Below are 18,252 nucleotides of genomic sequence, written 5' to 3' on the forward strand. Positions count from 1 at the left end.
TGCTGGATGCAGCTTTTGGAGATTTGCTGTCAGAATGTTTGTCTGTGTTCACGGAAGCCTGGTCACTGGATGGGATGGTGCACACAGTCACCTCTTCCTCCAGCAGGAGCTCTGGGGGCTGGCATTCGACTTTGACCTCAGGAGTTCCATCCACACTTTCCAAGGCTTCATGCTTGTTCCTTTGGACTTGATCAGTGGAATGCTTAGTGACCACTGAGTTTTCCTGGAGGAGAATCTTGTTTTGGCTGCAATTAGTTTCTGTACCTTTGATGTCGGTTGTAGTAGAAACAGTGGATTGTTTGAGATCTGTGAATGAATTGAAAATCTGGTTAAAATGAATGTCTTTAACCAGCATATCAATATCTGGAAGCCCACTCATTGTTACAGTCAATTCCATTTGTCCTCAAGACTCAAAATTTCCAAATTGGCTTTATCCCATGTAGACTTCTCCCTTGTCCCTAAGGAGCTTGACCGGCAGCTGCTAAATTTCAGGGATTCCTAAAGAGTGTAGTGGGTTATTCTGGCTTTGTATAGTTTTCTGGAAGGCAACCAGAGGCTTTGAAAGCTTGGTTTGAATTTCATCCTAATGCTTATTCTCTGTTTGGGTATTGTATTAGCTGGAGGCAAGGCCAAGGTATTAGGAGAGTTTAATACTGGATCTCTAAGAAATGTCTCCAAGGTCAGATGACACATATTTTTCTCAATTACTTCAGAATTTACACTTGTAGTACTTGGGTCTGTCTGGAATTTCTGGCTGACAAAATTTCTGACTGGAAATTGCAATTCTAGGAAAGTTTCCATTCCCAGGTTAGTTTCCATCAGTGCAAAGTAATCAATGCAGAAATCAGTCCCTGGTAAGTGAGATGTTCCACCCACACACCAACAAATTAAATAGGCATTTTTGATCACTGAACAAAGTTCCTAGAAGTTGGTCTTATGGTCTGTGGACAAGACTCTGAGTCAGAAGATGGGTGACAGCTACTCTATTTAAAACTGGTGCTAATTAGATGCCCTTGTTTCTTTTTTTTTAATACTTTTTATTGTAAAAATACTGTACAGAGGGGTTACAGTTACATGAGCAAGGTAATGAGTGCATTCCCTATCAAGCATTGTTACCTCCTGGTTACCCTACCATCCCTTCCCTCCCACTCCACAACTACATTCCCCAGCCCCAACCCCCTGCCTAAATTGTAAAGTTCATTTTTTCAACATAGTGTCTTATGCATTTCATTGTTACAATGGATCAACCTGTATCCCTATTTAAGCATTTCCCTTCCCCTCACCAAATTAGAGAAGTATATATACAAGATTCAGGGCACCGACATCAGTTTATTGCAAGTGAAATAGAAATGAAACTCTTAGCTCTGGGTTCAATCCCATGAGAAAAAAGTAACTTTATGATTCCTCATATTTTTATATAGGTAACAATTTTTGTCACTCTCCTGTAAATATAACATGTCTCATGACATCATGGAGAGAGGGGGAAGAGGGAGAGGGAGAAGGAGAGTGAATGAGCAAGCGAGAGAGAAAGAGAGACAGAGAAAGAGAGACAAAGACAGAGAATGGGAAAGTTTTATATGAGTTTTGATTTGTGTGAGGGAGAGAGTGTGTGTATGAGTAAGAGAGAGAGAGAGAGAGAGAGAGTATGTATGTATGAGCTCACTGATTCTGGGGCTTGAATTCAGAGCCTTTTTTTTCTCAATGTTTTTCTTAGGGCTGGTGCATTACCATTTCAGGTAGACCACTAGTGTTGGCATTTGTTTGTGAACTGAAGATGCTGAAAAAGTTTTCAGTATGACTTTGAAATTCAATCATCAAATCTGTTTCCTGAGTAAATAGGCCACAAGCATGAGCCACAGGTGCTCAGCTCAAGAGTGGACTTTCTGCCTACAAAACACACAAAATGTATATCTTATGGCCTGTTTCCTGTGGGCAGCATCTCTGAGTATGTGATTATGTGCTATATGTGTGTGTCTCTGTTTGGGTGCTGCACTCAGGGTCTGTGCACTCCGCATAGTTTTTGTTTTTTGGCTCAAGGCTAGCATTCTACCAGTTGAGGCACAGCTCAAGTGCTCTTCCACTTGAAACATACTCTTAGCCATATGATTTATGCCTGAAAATGGAGGTCACCTTGTGAGTGTGGTGGTTGAGGCTCAGGACTTAAACTATATTTGTGAACGCTCTACTATTCAGATGTAGATTGTCCCCTCCTTTTGTATGAAGCTAGTCCTATTCCTCTTTGCTGTCTGTGCTTACCTTGGAAATTGGTTTCTGTGTTAGGTTGAGCAGACACGGAATAGTAGATTCCAGAAGTGGAGACTGGTGGTAAGACATCTGTAGGCTGGACCTCTTGGAGTGTCATCACTATTTCTGGCTGAGGAGCAAAGAACCCACTCCCTGTGTAGGTCACAGAGCCATATGATTGCAGGCAGGGACCAGGCTCTCCAAATAACAGAGGACCCATAGTGTTTTGATTATAGTAGTAAACCTGGTTTCTTGGTTGGTAGGGAAGTAATATGCTACTCTCTTGATGTGGAATCTGAGATAATGTCCCCTGAACCAGGCTGGCAGACAGTGATGGATACAGAGGGACTATGGCATTGGCATCCACATATCGTGGTGTCACAGCCATTGAAGGGACTGCTGTGCCCTGGTTGAGAGTCACAGTGAAGTCTCTAAGTTCAGATGACTTCTTTTTAGTGTGTCCTGTGTACTTCCTTTCAAAAGTACTGGGACAGGAGGAAGCTGAAGTGCAGATGTGGTTCTGGCCAGTAACGCCTGTCAGCATGGGTGTGCTAGAATGTTGATAAAGATAGGCAGTACCCGTGAGTGGCTGGAAAGAGATGCCAGAGGTTGATGGTAGTTGCCATGTTGAAGTGAAGGCTGGAGTGGAGATTCTGGAGAGGTTGCAGACATTTCCTGCTAGAGAAGTGGCATCGCTCACCACAGGAACAGAGAGCTGTGGTGAGTTTGCAGTTCCAAATAGAGATGGATGTTGGAAATTGTCTGCAAGAAGCAAGAGGGTGATAAAAAATGAATGAGACTGAAAAACTCCACTTTACTTGAGGAGCAGTATATTTGAGGCTGGCTATGATCAGAAGCCCTCTAATACCAACACTCATGGACCTATCTATGGTCAGTTTATAAGTCAGAGCCATTTGTTATTCTTCCGATCAAGCTGTGCAACAGAAGACAGCAAGTGGTTCCTGTGCTGTTTTCTGGGTAGAAAGAGGCTTCTTTTCTTTCCTGTCTTTCCCTTAGTCTGCACTTGTATTTGTTCTTAACTATGTCCTAGCATGGAACCATTTTAGATCTCAGATATCTTTAGAGAACTTGTTAGATTATTTCTGGAGTAAGGAAGCTGAGGGTCAGAGGTCAACCTGATTGGTTTGAGTACTTCTTTCTTATTGCTATGAACACCGTGTTATAAAGAGTGAGCAGGTGAACAATGCACCAAAATCAGGAGAAATAGAATTTTCATGAGGCAGCTGATGTTGTTCACAAGAAAACAGTGATCCTGTTTTCATTGTCTTGCTGTTGTGACACCTTGTATAAGTTGCAGGACACTTGTAGAGTTCATTTAAAACACAGACAAGAAGGTAAGTCAAGTCAGACCGCTTCAGGTCTGCCTTCTGACCTGAAGTCACAAAGATTACCTCAGAGTTACTTTCTCAAGACATGCTTTTTGCAAGAAAACTATGAAATTTTCTGAGCTTTTACTTATTCACCAATGACATATTATATTTGTAAATAGTCATAATAATGAATAATGAATAAAAGTCTCATACATGATTGATATGGAGCTTGATATAGTCAGTTCTGAAAAGGTTGACAAAAATTAAAAATATACAAAGATATGAAAGATAATTTTGATATGTATCAAATAATCAAGTGTAGTATATTTACCAATAAATGTTTTGATGTTATTATATGTGCAATATTATACAAATGGATATTTCTCCTTGATTTTAGCCAAAATCTAACACAGAAGTGAAAGTGGGCTTTGAATTAAGAATGTGTGTGTGTGTGTGTGTGTGTGTGTGTGTGTGTCTGTCTGTCTGTCTGTCTGTCTGTATGTCCCTATCTGGGGAGTTGCACTCGGTACCTGAGCATTTTGCCCAGGTTTTTTTTGCTCAAGGGTAGCATTGTACCACTTAAGCCATAGCTCTACTTCTGCCTTTTTGTGGTTAACTGTAGACTAGGTTCCTAAGGACTTTATTGACGAGGATGTCTTTGAACTTCCATGTTCATATCTCATCTCTTTGAGTAGCTAGGATTACAGGTATTAACGACTGGCACCTGACTAAGAACTTTGTTTTGAGACAGTTTGTCAGTTAATTTTAAAGGCTGGCAGCAAACTTGTAATCTTCAACCTCAAGTCAGTATGTATGGTTTCTCGTCTTAAAGGTACACCACCCCTATCTTCTATCTCTCACTGACACATCTCTCTTCTCTCATCCTGCCTCAATTGACAATAGTGAACTTTCTGCTCCATGAACATGGATAACACTTCATTTACTTGACTGTTGCTTTGATTCCTTTCACCAAAACTTTGTAGTTTTCAACATATACATCCTACACATATCTTTTATAATTATTCTAAGTATCTCATAATTTTGATAGTATAAATGGTACTTTTAATTCAAATTTCTAATGTTTATTGAGAATGATTATTATCTGACCTTTCATCCTAGGAGTTAGATAACATCTTTGGGATTTTTTTTGTATCAACAGTCGTGCCATATAAGCAGTCATAATTGATGTAGACCAGCATTTTATAAAATGAGTAGGAAGCCTGGCACCTCTGTATTTCTAGCATGTAGGCTACTGAGGCTGAAGAATCACTCTTGTTCAGGAGATTAAGACCAGTTTGGGCAACATAGCACAAATGCAAAAAAGAAAAAAATTCAGAGCAAAGAAATAAAACCCAAAATGGTAGAGAGGACAACAAATCACCAAAAATAAAAGGATCCTACTATTGTAGCCATTCCTATTTCTCTAAATATTATACTCCAATTTAAAGATATTAATTAAAGATATTAATTGTTTTAGCTAGATATTTTAAATAATATAGTAAAAAGAGAAGCACTAAAAGGTCTTTTAAAAGGTTTTAGAAGGTTTTATATTTATTATGAAAACCTAGCTTCATGTTCAATCATGAGGAAAATCACCTTCAACATAAGAAAAATATCATCACCCATGAAAATTAATCACTATCAGAGTTCTGTTATCATTATATCATCATCATCATCATCATCATCATCATCATCATTTTCTTTACTGGTAATAGAACACAGACCTTCTTTCTACAATATTATTCCTGGTGCTTAAATTCTAGGCCTGAGCGCTATCCTTCAGTTGTGTGTGTGTTCAAAGCAACAGCTCTGCTAGTGGAGCCTCAGACCATTTGGGGTGGTTAATTGAAGATAATAGTTTCAAAGACTCTTACTCTTGCAGTCTAGCTAAGAACTGTGATCCACAGATTTCAGCCTTCTAGTAGCTAGGATCACAGACAGAAGCTACAATGCCAGGCAGAAGTAAGGCCTTTTATATTTTATGTAGATAATGTGATACTGAAGGTGTCTTGTTAGTGCAGTAGATAGGCAGCAGTGTCCTAATGTGCTACTGAGCTATAGTCCCATCCCCAAACAACTCTTTAACTATAGAAAACCAAAATGGAAGTCAATATTGTTTTAAATGAATGTGGAACTAAAATATGGAGATTAACTTTTGATTTTTATTTTTAGAAAAATCTTTATCTTTGATTTTTGGATTTTTGGTTTAGCCAGAAATTGATTATAAGGATAAGATACAACTTTTATTTGAACTACTACTGATGAAAGTTAAAATGCTTCATATATACATAATATATACATACACAGATTTATATAAATATAAATATATATGTATATGTATATATATATATATGCCTGGCATTTATGACTGTTATCCTAACTACTCAGGAGCCTGATGTTTTTGTTTGTTTTTTGTGGGTCAGGGGCTTGAACTCTGGGCCTGAGCGCTGTCCCTCAGCTCTTCAGCTCAAGGTTAGCATTCTACCACTTGATTTACAGCACCACTTCCAGTTTTCTGGTGGTTTATTGGAGATAAGAGTTTCACAGACTTTCCTACTCAGGCTGGCTTTGAACCACGATCCTCAGATCTCAGCCTCCTGAGTAGCTAGGATTACAGGCGAGAGCCACCGGCGCCTGGCTTGCCTGAAGTTTTTGAGGGTCGTGGTTCCAACCTGCTCCTCACCAAAACCAGGAAGTAGAGCTGTGGCTCAAGTTATAGAGCATTAGCTATGAGATAAAAAGCTTAGAGACAGCACCCAGGCTTGGAGTATAAAACTTTGTATTGATATACATGCACGCGTGCACACACACACACACACACACACACACACACACACACACACCTCCATGAAGTTTAAAAATCAGAGTGAGGGGCTGGGAAAGTGGCTCAGTGGTAGAGTGCTTGCCTTGCATGCATGAGGTCCTGGGTTCGATTCCTCAGCACCACATAAGCAGAAAAGGCTGGAAGTGGCGCTGTGGCTCAAAGTGGTAGAATGCTAGCCTTGAGCTGAAGAGCTGAGGGACAGTGCCCAGGCCCAGAGTTCAGGACCCACGACCAGCCAAAAAAAATCAGAATGAAAAGTAATGCTGAAATTTATGTTGCACAACCCTCTGCAAGAACTCTGCCTAGAAATATGTTATAAAGAGCCATTTCTACAATACATGTCTAAAATGTTCACATTGGAAACTGTCAAGGCAGGGCTCAGCAGCTTACTTCTCTGATCCTAACTACTCGGGAAACAGTCCAGGAGGGTAGCTTGACAGCCTTCTAGGCAGGTTAGTGAAATTTCATCTCAATCACATAACCTCCTGTAGTGGATCATGGCTGTGGTCACTGGTACAAGGGAGTCATAGGCAGAAGGATCACGGTTCAAGTTGGCCTGAAGTAGAACTCCAAATCCTGTCTGAGAAAATAACTGAAACGAAGAGGGCTGGGGCGTGGCTGGCACCAGTGCTATGCCCTGAGTTCACAGGTTAAAAAACGGTACTATCAAGCATCATCTGTATTCAGAGTCATCTGGAAAAAACATCACAAGAATCATAAAGTAAGAATCATCTAAAAGTGACTTCTTAGAAACTGCTTTTAATGAGTCTGTTTTATCCTTACTTTGCTTTGTGGTCCATTAATGTGTGCTTTGACTAAAACTAACTGCATTTTGCCTTGCTGTGGTTAGATTGTACTCTGTTTCTGTGTGTTGATTTTAACAGGTTTGATCATCTTCAGCATTCTGTTCTAAACCACCTCTCTTTTCTCAAGAATGTCCCCATGCTCTTCATAGCTGTGGTTCTATCCTATTTCTCATCCTCCTCTTTATCTTTTCTTAACCCTTCTGGTTCCTGGTGAACTTTTCCTTCCAGAACATCTCTCTGGTGCTAGCCTGATCATCCCTCCTCTCTTTCTGTTTTTCTCTGTACCTCATTTGAGCAGAAATATTGAAAGACTTAAATATTGTTCTTTGAATACACTAAATTTGAAATACTAAATTGGAACTAGCTGTTGAAGGACTCTGTTACAGATAAAGTATCTTGGTATAGAGTTTTCTGCACCAAGGTTTCCTTCTCCATTAATTGGTTAAAAATTGACACTCTGAAGAAGTCTATGGCTTCAATCTCCATCCATGATTACCCTTTAAGTAAACACAGTGTTAGAAATCAAAGTGATTCCAGATTGACCAATTTATTATTTTCATGTAGCAGACAAAGCAACAGATTTTGTCAGAGAGTAAATGTGTGGCTAAGTCACATGTCTAGAAGACCCTTTTTATCCTTACCTGACATACTGAGAGAAGGGTTAATATCAACTGGAGATACAAGGAATGAGGAATGACACTTGAGGATGTGTGGATAGCTGAAGCTAAAGAGCACGAGTGTGCCCAGTAAGGAGCTCACTGGATACTGCTCACTGGGCACTGGGCACTTGCGATGATGCAAATATTCGAAGGATGCCATGGTAACCCCAGGATTCTACTAGGTGGTGATTGGTTTGGTGGGAGAATGATGTCATTAGTTAGGCAGTTGAAAGGTCTGAAGTAGCCAATCACAAGATCAGAATCTGAACCAGAAGAGGGGATTGGGTAGAGAATGGCAGGAGAGCTTTAATAATGCCTGACTGCTTGGTCTTGGATGACCTGAAGTCTACAAATCAGACATACTATCCACTTTCCTCTAGGCTCTTAAATGGAAGACATCATCTCAGTGTTCATCACCAATGTTCATTATTAAAGCTATTTATAATTTGCCCATTATATTTCATCTTATAAAATATTATAATTACTTTGTGCATATAATGTGCTTGACAAAGAAAGATCCTTGAGGTTGAAGCCTTACACTTGTTCTAAGATCATTTTGTTGACCCAATTAGTGAACTTACTAGAACTTTCCAATAGCCAAAGAAGAATGAAAGAGCTCTTTTGTTACCTGTTTGAAGAGCAGGGAAAAGTACATTGTTGGCACCTTGTAAGGAATTTTGTAATCCAAGGCACTTGCCTTCTAGTGTCTTCTCCTTGACATCTTTGTTCTGGGTTCTTCTAGGCCAGATTGGACTTGCATCTCTCCTCTGTTCTTCATTTTTTTCTTCTTTATTTAAGGAATTATTTCTTGGAGAAATCTTGATTTTACATTCTTTTATGTGTTATTTTATTATAGGTCCTGTGATTTGAACTCAGGGCAAGGACTTAGTCCCAGAACTTTTACTTTTTAAATCAAAGCTAGCACTTGAGCCATAGCTGCATATCTGACTTCTTGGTCATTAATTGGATATAAGAGTCTCATAGACTTTCCTACCTAGACTGGCTTAGAACCGTGATCCTCTCATCTCAGCCTCTTGAGTAGCTGTTATAACAGGCCTGAGCCCTGGTCACACTAGATTTTGCATTCTTATACCATGGATGTTTACTCCTAGAAGCAGAGATCTTTTCTTTGCCCTGATACTTTGAAATGTGGTGTGTGCACATTAGAAGCAAACATTAAAGATGAAAGATACAGTTGAATGTGGAGTTTACTTTTTCTGGCTTTAAACAATTATTTTGCTTATAATTTGCTCCCCTGGCTCTTTGGGCCATGTAGTCACGCACTGTCTCCTTCATCCTTATGCCAGAGCATGGAGGATTTTTTCTTTCTCTTCTATAAGTGAAATGAGGGTGGCAGTTACTGTAGCTTCGTTCTCCTTACAAACCACCACTATAGAATTCTGGGGCTCTTGTATTCTCTGTCTGTCACACTTGGAGGCAATGTCAGGCAAAATGGAGAGCAAATAGAAAAAATACACAATGATAGAGCACAGGAAAAAATGTAGATGGGAGAAATGAGATTCATGTGGTAGGTTTTGTTTTATTTTGTTTTTATGAAATAAGCACAATGTATTTTTGTATTAAAGGATCATACAATTGAGTATTTTTGTTCAGAAACTGCTCAGAACTTTATACACTTAAGGAGAAAGACTTTAAAAGTAAAACATTAATAGTTTTCATTTTATTTTAAAACATCTCATTTATGCCACTGATTTTAGTATGTTTAGAGACTTTCAAAATTTCTGCATTATCTACTCATTTTCTTGGTTTGTTTCTTTTTTTTTATAAGGAATCCAAGACTGTCAAAATTTGTTGCTTTTTTTTGTTTTTCTATGTTTTTCATTGTGAAAATACTGTACAGAGGGGTTACAATTACATGGGCAAGATAATGAGTACATTTCTTATCAAGCATTGTTGCTTCCTCCTTTGTTTCCCCTTCCTATCCCTTCCCATCTCCCTTCCTCCCACCTGCCCCCCTTATTTCCTCCTCCCCCCTTCCTCTGCCCAAAGTTGTGAAGTTTGTTTTTCGACATAAAGACTTGTACATCTCATTGTTGCAGTGGGTCCACCTGTATCCCTATTTAAACAATTTGTTTTTTTCCTTCCCCTCCACAGATTACATCAACATCAAATACAGTCAAAACGGGTTATATTGTGGGGGAGGGACATACAAGGCAACAAAGAAATCATCTTATAAATATGTTAGAAACAATCCCAAGAAAGAAAAAACATTTGAGTGCTTATCTTGGGATTCATTTCACCTAACATCAACTTATTTCTTAGCCATGCAATTTGTTCTATTTGGCAAATGCAAATTGACTTGTCCTAGTCCCCAGTTTGCATACTTCTTTTCTTTCTTTTTATTTTTCAGAATTGACCTACAGAAACCTTTTTGGGGAATGCACAGACAGATCATTGTTCAAGTTGCAGGAGCATGTTAAGTCTCCACAATGTGGGTCAGAATGAGAGGCATATATATGACAAAAAATATGTCATTCTAGTTGAAAGTAACTGATTTATGTTAATAAATCATATCAATCATATTCTGGAGCCAAGTGTTCTGTTGTAAAATTCAACATCCAAGTCTGTTGGTTTTGTCTAATTAGTTTATTGAGAAACTATGCAGGAAAAGGGTGCCTTTGAACAATCATGATGTTTATAGCTTAAGATGACTTTATTCCTGTCAAGCTAAATTTATATAGCTGAACTATAATCATCTATGAAAACACAAATGGCATCTTTATTAATGAACCACTTATTCAATTCCATTACATTCAATTGTTCAGTTTGTTTTGAAAACCTTGACAATAGAGAATTTTTCTGTTATTATCTGTATCTAAATGAATCATCAATATATCTTTATATGGTCCTATTAATGTCATTATCTATCTTTATATGTAAGTTGGAAAAAAATCTGGTACTGAATTGGTACCCTCAATCCTAGCAGCTCTTACATTGCATAGCCGTGGTATCAAGAAACTTCCATATCTTTTTTGTCTCTAAACATAACACTGCAATTTCCCCAAAGCAGTGTATTGGCCGCATTCTCACGCTCTTGCTGGGCCCGCCTTTTCATGGCTTCACACTTTGGCCTTTGTTCTTTGGTGATGGGATTTGATACTACTGGCCCAGGAATACCAGGTTTCCTTCATAGAATTGGTTGGCAGCTGAAATCTTGGAATCAATGCTGGTCTTGAAGCTTAGGGAGTGACTAGAGCTTAGTCCCAGCAGTAGAAACAGGCTTGAGTTGGAGAGAAGTGGAAGGTATGTTTTGTAATGTTCAGGCCTACCAACAGGAGGCTGAGACACACTCGGCTGGGAAGGGCTAATCTTGGTTATATTGGCTACAATTGGCTGAGATGTTGCCTGTGATCAGGAATCTTCTATTACCAATAACCACAAACATACCAACCATCAGTTTAGAAGGGTTATAAGTGTTGGAGCCACTTGGTATTCTTCTAATGAACTTTTTCAAGCTGGGCAACTGAGGACACTGATTCATCTGGTTCCTATGTTGTTGCCTTGGCTGGAAGCAGGCTGCTCCTTTCCTGCTTTATCTTCCCCTGGCTCTGTACTTGTACAAACTCATAACTACGTTCTAGCATGGAAATATTTTAGGACTCAGATATCTTTAGAGAACTTGTCACATCACCATTTTGTGAGTGAGGAAACTGAGGGTCATGATGTCTTCTTGATTGGTTCAAGTATTTGTATCACCTTAGTATCAGCACCAAATTACTGGGCCTGACTCCCTTTACAGAACTCTATGGTCTGAGAAAACACCAGAACTGGGAGAAACTGGACTTTTCATAGAAGTCACTTGATGTTGTTCAAAGGAAAACAATGTTGCTGTTTTCATTGTTACTATTATTATGTCACTTTGTGTAAGTCACATGCCATTTCATAGAGTTCACTTAAAACACAGACAAGATGCTTAAGATACCCTTTTCAGGATTTGGATCAAAAGTCACAATACCTTCCTGAGAGTTAGTTTCTTTTCTTTTCTTCTCTTCTCTTTCTTTTCTTTTCCTCTCTTTCCCTCTCTCTCCCTTTCCCTCTCCCCCCTCCCTACTCCCTTTCTTTTTTTCTTTTTTTGTCAGTTGTGGTTCTTGAACTCTGGGCCTGGGAGCTGTTCCTGAGCTCTTCAGATCAAGGTGAGCTCTCTACCACTTGAGCCACAGCACCACTTTTGGTATTCTGGTGGCTAATTGGAGATAAGACTCTCAAGGACTTTTCTACTTGGGCTGGCTTTGAACCTTGATCCTTATATCTCAGCCTCTCCTGAGTAGCTAAGTTTACAGGCATGAGCCACGAATGCCCAGCTGAGAGTTTCTTAAATGCTTTTTGGAAGAGAAATGTGAGCTTTCTGAGCTTCTAGTTACTCATCACTAATATACTAAGTATTATAAAGGTAATAATGATAATAATAACTGATAATAAAGTGGTATATTGTACATGACTGAAATAAAAAAGATATAGTAAGTTCTAAAAAGGTAGACAAAATATAAATATATAATCTCTAGAAGTAAAACTATAAAGATATAAATGAAAATTTGGGTGTGTCCTGTTTTTAAATATAGTACATTTGCTAATAAATTTTGTAATCAGACATGTAATATTATAAAAATCAGCATTATCTACTTCATTGAGCCCAAAATTAGCACTTAACGTGCACTTAATTAAACAATCTTCAGAATGCACTTATAACAAAGATCAGTTGCTGTAGAAAGGGATATTGTTAACCTTCTAGTCTGACTTCTGACATGAAGTCACAATGACTACCTGAGTATTAGTTTTTCAAGAAGTCTTTTTGGAAGGAAATTTGTAAACTCCCTGAACTTCTGGTTATTAAAGTATAATAATAATAACAACAATAGTAATAATAAATTATAAGTCATCCAAATGTCATGCTGTAAGAGATTTATACATGAGAAGATATAGCAAATTCTACCATATTAAACAAAAATAAAAACTATCATATAGCCAGGCATTGGTGGTTCATGCTTGTAATCCTAGCTACTTAGAAGGTTGAGATCTGAGGATCAGAGTTCAAACCCAATCTGGGCAGAAAATTCTCTTTGAGACTCTTATCTCAAAACCACTCAAAGTGCTGGGAGTGTGGCTTAGTGGTAGAGTGCTTGTCTAGCTTGCATGAAGCTGTGGCTTTAATTCCTTAGTACCTCATACCCAGAAAAAGACAGAAGTGGTACTGTAGATCAAGTGGTAGAGTGCTGGCCTTGAACAAGAAGAAGCTCAGTGCCCAGGCCCTGAGTTCAAACCCCAGGACTGACAAAACAAAAACAAAAAAACAAACCAAAACAACAAAAACACTAAAAAACCAGATGTAGCACTGTGGCTCAAAGTAGTAGAGCACTAGCCTTGAGCAAAAGAGCTCAGGGACAGCACACAGTTCCTGAGTTCAGTCCCCATGACTGAAAAAGAAACCCCCAAACTATCATACAGAACTAAAAATGTAAAGGTATTAATTACAATTTGTTTATGTATGAGTCATGAAAGTGTAGTAAATTTACTAATAAATGAAGTTCTGTATTCCTGCAATATGATGCAATTGAACAGTATATAGTTAGGTTTGGGAAATACTAATACAAAATACAGAATACAAATAAGTCATTGGAAATTAAAAAAACATTGAGACAGGCACAGTCTAGTTACAACAAATAAAGGAATCCATGGAACTTTCTTTGGGTCTAGCTTATTTTGCTTAATATACTTTTTTCCAAGTTTTCCATTGCCTATGAATGGGACAATATCATTCTTTCTGATGGAAGTGCAGAATTCCATTATGTATATACACGACATTTTCTTGATCCATTGAGAAACATCTGGGTTGATTTCATATCTTGGCTGTGATTAACAATGATGCCATCAACATGCTTGTGCTGGTTGCTTTTGTGTGACCTTGTTTGATCTATTGGATAAATGCTTAGAAATGGAATTGCTAGGTCATAGGGAAGCTCTATGTTTAGTCTTTTGAGGAACCTCTATACTGCTTTCCATAGGTTGAACCAGTTTACATTCACAGCAAACAATGTAGTAGTATTCCCTTTTAGCCATTTCCCCACCAGCATCTGTTACTGTTAGTTTTTTTTATAATAACCATTCTAACAGAGATGAGATAGAATCTTAATGTTGCTTTGATTGCATTTCTTTTATGGCCAGAGATGTTAAATATTTCTTCATGCATCTATTGGCCCTTCTTACTTCTTCTGAGAAGTCTCTCTTTAAGTCTTTAGCCCATTTATTAATTAGATAGTTGTATCTTTGAGGGTTTTTTTTTATTTTAGAGGGTTTATTGTTGAAGGGATTAATTTTTTTTTATTGTGAGAATACCGTATAGAGGAGTTACAATTACATGGGCAAGATAACGAGTACATTTCTTATCAAGCATTGTTGCCTCCTCGTTATTTCCCCTTCCCATCCCTTCCCATCCCCCTCTCTCACCTAATCCTCCCCTCACCCCCACCAAAGTTGTTAAGTTCGTTTTTTGACATAAGGACGTGTACATCTCATGGTTGCAATGGGTCCACCTGTATCCCTAGTTAAACGATTTGTTTTTTTCCCCTTCCCCTCCACAAATTATACCAGCATCAAAAACAGTGTAAGCATGGGTTATACTGTGGGGGAGGGATATACAAAGCAACATGGAAATCATCTTATAAATATGATAGAAACAATTGCATAAAAGGAAAAAAAACTAAAAGAACATTGAATATTTATCTTGGGGTTCATCAACTTATCTGACCTTTTCTGCTTGTCTCAGACATATACTAGTTATTGCAAATAAGGGAAACCATGGGACCTATGTTTCTTTGGGCCTGGCTTACTTCACTTAATATAATTTTTTCCAAGTCTTTCCATTTCCTAATAAATGGGGCAATGCCATTCTTTCTGATGGAGGCATAGAATTCCATTGTGTATATATACCACATTTTCTTGATCCATTCATCTACTGAGGGGCATCTGGGTTGGTTCCATATCTTAGCTATGGTAAATAATGCTGCAATAAACATAGTTGTGCTGGTAGCTTTAGTGTGGTCTTGTTTGTGATCATTTGGGTAAATGCCCAAAAGTGGGATTGCTGGGTCACAGAGGAGTTCTATGTGGAGTCTTTTGAGGAACCTCCATACTGTTTTCCAAAGTGGTTGAACAAGTTTAAACTCCCACCAACAATGCAGTAAGGTTTGAAGGGATTAATTTTTGAGGTCTAAGTATATTGTAGATATGAGGCCCTTGTCTGATGCATAGATAGTAAAACACAAAGGATGGTAAAAGACAAAAAAATACACCTGGAAATGATAAAGTTTACAGGACTCCAGACATGCACACAGTGAGACCAAAGGATGATATTCTTAGGAGAGGATCACAAAGGCTCAGTAATTAAGTGCATATGATCTTATAAAATGGTATTTGTCAAGATGACCTCTAAAAATTGGAAACAAGAGGGTTTTTTCACTTTATCATTGTTTGGTTTTCTGTATCTTTTATATGTAAGTTTCTCTGTTTGGGGAGGGTAAGGAGGGAGCACATAAATGGTGGGACAAAACAAATGCATCAGTGATACTCACTAGACACTATGGTGAAAATGAATTATACAACTTGCGTGCATAGTCAGAAGGAAAAAGTGGGAGAAAGCTAGAGAAGGGGTGACACTGTTCAAAAATAAACATACTCATTATCTAATTATGTAACTGGAATGCCTCTCTACATCACCTTTAACAATTTTTTTTAAAGATAAACGAGTTTTTTTTTTTGTCGGTCATGGGGCCTGAGCTCTGGGCCTGGGCACTGTCTCAGCTCTTCAGCTCAAGGCTAACACTCTACCACTTGAGCCACAGTGCCATTTCTGGATTTTTCTGCTTATGTGGTGCTGAGGAATTGAACCCAGGGCCTCATGCATGCAAGGCAAGCACTTACCGCTGAGCCACCTTCCCAGCCTGATAAACGACTTTTGAGACAGATTCTCAGGAAGTTGCCCAATCTGTCACCAAATGTGTAATACTCCTATCTCAGCCTTCTTAATAGCTGAGATTATAGACATGTACCACATGATTAGGGCAGGTTTGAATGAATTCCTATTTCCTAGGGACAAGAAAACCATAAAAATTATGCTTTAAAAAAATCTCAGCAAAATATAGTGCATATTAACTTTTAAGCAGCCACAATTTATGTGCACCAATATTGCAATTAAAATGTGGACATCTAAGCCAGGCATTGGTGGTTATATCTATAATCCGAGCTACCCAGAAGGCTGAGCTCCCAGGATCTCAGTAGCCAGCCAGGGCAGGAAAGTCCATGGGAATCTTACCTCCAATTAATCACCCAAGCTGGAAGTGGAGTTGTGGTTCCACTTCAGGGTAGAGAGCTACCCTGAACAAGAGATCAGGGATATTTCCCAGGCTTGAGTTCAAGCCCCCGCATAGTGAACACACACACACACACACACACACACACACGAAAAAAATAATGGTGCATCTCTTCTCCCAGCACTTGGGATGCTGAAGTATGAGAATCACTGGAGTTTAGATATTTGTGGCCAGCTTGGACAACATGTATGAAAACAAAAATCCCAAAGTACACAAAATTTTATTAAATTAAAAAATTTAAAAGGGTCCAGTGCACAGCATAGTAATAAAGGAATACCTTGATTGTGCTTACTCATGTTTCTCTTAATATTGCATATCAAGTGATAGAGATTAATTCTATTAGCTAGGTTTTTGATTAAGATAGATATAAACAAAAGAAGCAACAGATTTTAGTAAGATTATGAAATTTGTCATATTTATCCTCAAAAACAAACTTATAATCTTTAACATAGGAAAATATTGCCCTATTTCAAAATAATGATTATCGTAATGCAATAAAAATAGTAATAACAATTATAGTAACAATAGTAATTAGTAGGAGTATTACTATTACCTATGCTAGAGATTCAATTTGGGCCTTGTATATACTAAGTATGAACTCTTACACTAAGCTGCATGACCAGCCCCCCAAAATTAAAAATATAACCTTCCAATAGACTTCAAGAATTGGTGAGGGATGAATATGGAAGTACAGATGTGGACATTAGCTTTTTCATTTTATTCATAGAAATACAAATCTTGTTAATTCTTGTTTGAAAATAAGGTTAGTGACTTTAGTAAATGTAGAAATTTAGCCAGAAAAACATTGGAAAGACAAAAAGCAGCTTTTTCTTGACACCTACTTCTGATAAAATGTAGGATACTTCCTGAAAAAATATCCCTGTATATTAAAAATAGAATGAAATAGAATGTTAAAAATGTAGTAACTTAGCTCTATGCAAAACCCCTTTCCTTAATATCTTCATGGGAAAATTCATTTCTCTTTCTTTGGTTTAGTTTTTTAAGTAATTATCTTTAATTCTACAAAAGAGTTGCCATGTAACGAAGCAATTTATGACTACAATATATCTTGATCAGTGTCACCCATTTCAACTCTCTCGCCCATCCCTTCCCTCCACATCCCTTCCTTCACTCTTCCTAATTTTGTAGGATACACATGGGAGTTTTGTCTGCATTTCCCCTCTCTTCTCTTCCGTCATCTACTCCTTTCCCCTGCTCCTACCCCACCCCTTTTGAGTACCCACTTCCTGGTATTTTATTTTGCTGAACGTTGATTCTGGCTAAGGAACTGCACTATTAGAGATATCCCTTTGCCATATTTCAATTAATACAGATGTATATACTTGTTTACCACCCAATACATTTACTTATGGCCTTGTAAGCTAAATCTTGCTTCCACACATAAGGGAAAACATAGATCTTTATCTCTTTGGGCCTGACATCACTTAATATGTTTTCCAAGTCTTTCCATTTCTTTACATTTAGTACAATATCTTTTTTTCTAATGGATGAGAACAATTCAGTGTGTGTGTGTGTGTGTGTGTGTGCGCGCGCGTGCCCACGTGCGGTGTATGCAATCTCACATTTTCTCATTCATTGAGAGACATTTGTGTTGATTCCATGGCTCAGCTATCGTAAATAGTGTTGTAATAAACATGGTTATCCTGGTGGCTTTACTCTATCCTGGTTTGTAATCTTTTAGGTAAATGCCCAGGAATAAAATTGCTGAATCACAGGTGGTTCTATATTTACTTTGTTGAGGAACCTGGATACTGCATTCCAGCATGGTTGAACAGGTTTACATTTCCACCAGTAGTGTAGTGTATTTTGGGATTCTTTTTGGCCATACCCTCACTACTACTTGTTATTGTATTTTTTTCTTGATAATGGACATTATTCTTACTGTGTTGAGGTGGAATGTCAATGTTGTTTTGGTTTACATTTTCTTTATGGCCAGAGATGTTGAACATTTCTTCATGTGTCTATTGACCATTTTTATTTCTT

The 18,252-nt window shown here is 38.1% G+C and overlaps 1 protein-coding gene across 1 annotated transcript in view; it reads right to left on the reverse strand.

Moving 5' to 3' along the window:
• LOC105999558 (uncharacterized protein C2orf78-like) overlaps positions 1-10,909 on the reverse strand; it is an 11,944-nt gene extending 1,035 nt beyond the window's left edge. Inside the window, 7 exon segments of the mRNA XM_013034607.1 lie at positions 84-306; positions 721-771; positions 774-821; positions 2,257-3,006; positions 7,847-7,900; positions 7,903-7,929; positions 10,819-10,909. Of these exon segments, the coding sequence (XP_012890061.1) occupies positions 84-306; positions 721-771; positions 774-821; positions 2,257-3,006; positions 7,847-7,900; positions 7,903-7,929; positions 10,819-10,909 (1,244 nt within the window).
• Between the last annotated feature and the right edge of the window lie 7,343 nt (positions 10,910-18,252).

Source organism: Dipodomys ordii, unplaced genomic scaffold (assembly GCF_000151885.1).
Source record: "Dipodomys ordii isolate 6190 unplaced genomic scaffold, Dord_2.0 Scaffold192, whole genome shotgun sequence".
Classification (NCBI taxonomy): Eukaryota; Metazoa; Chordata; class Mammalia; order Rodentia; family Heteromyidae; genus Dipodomys; species Dipodomys ordii.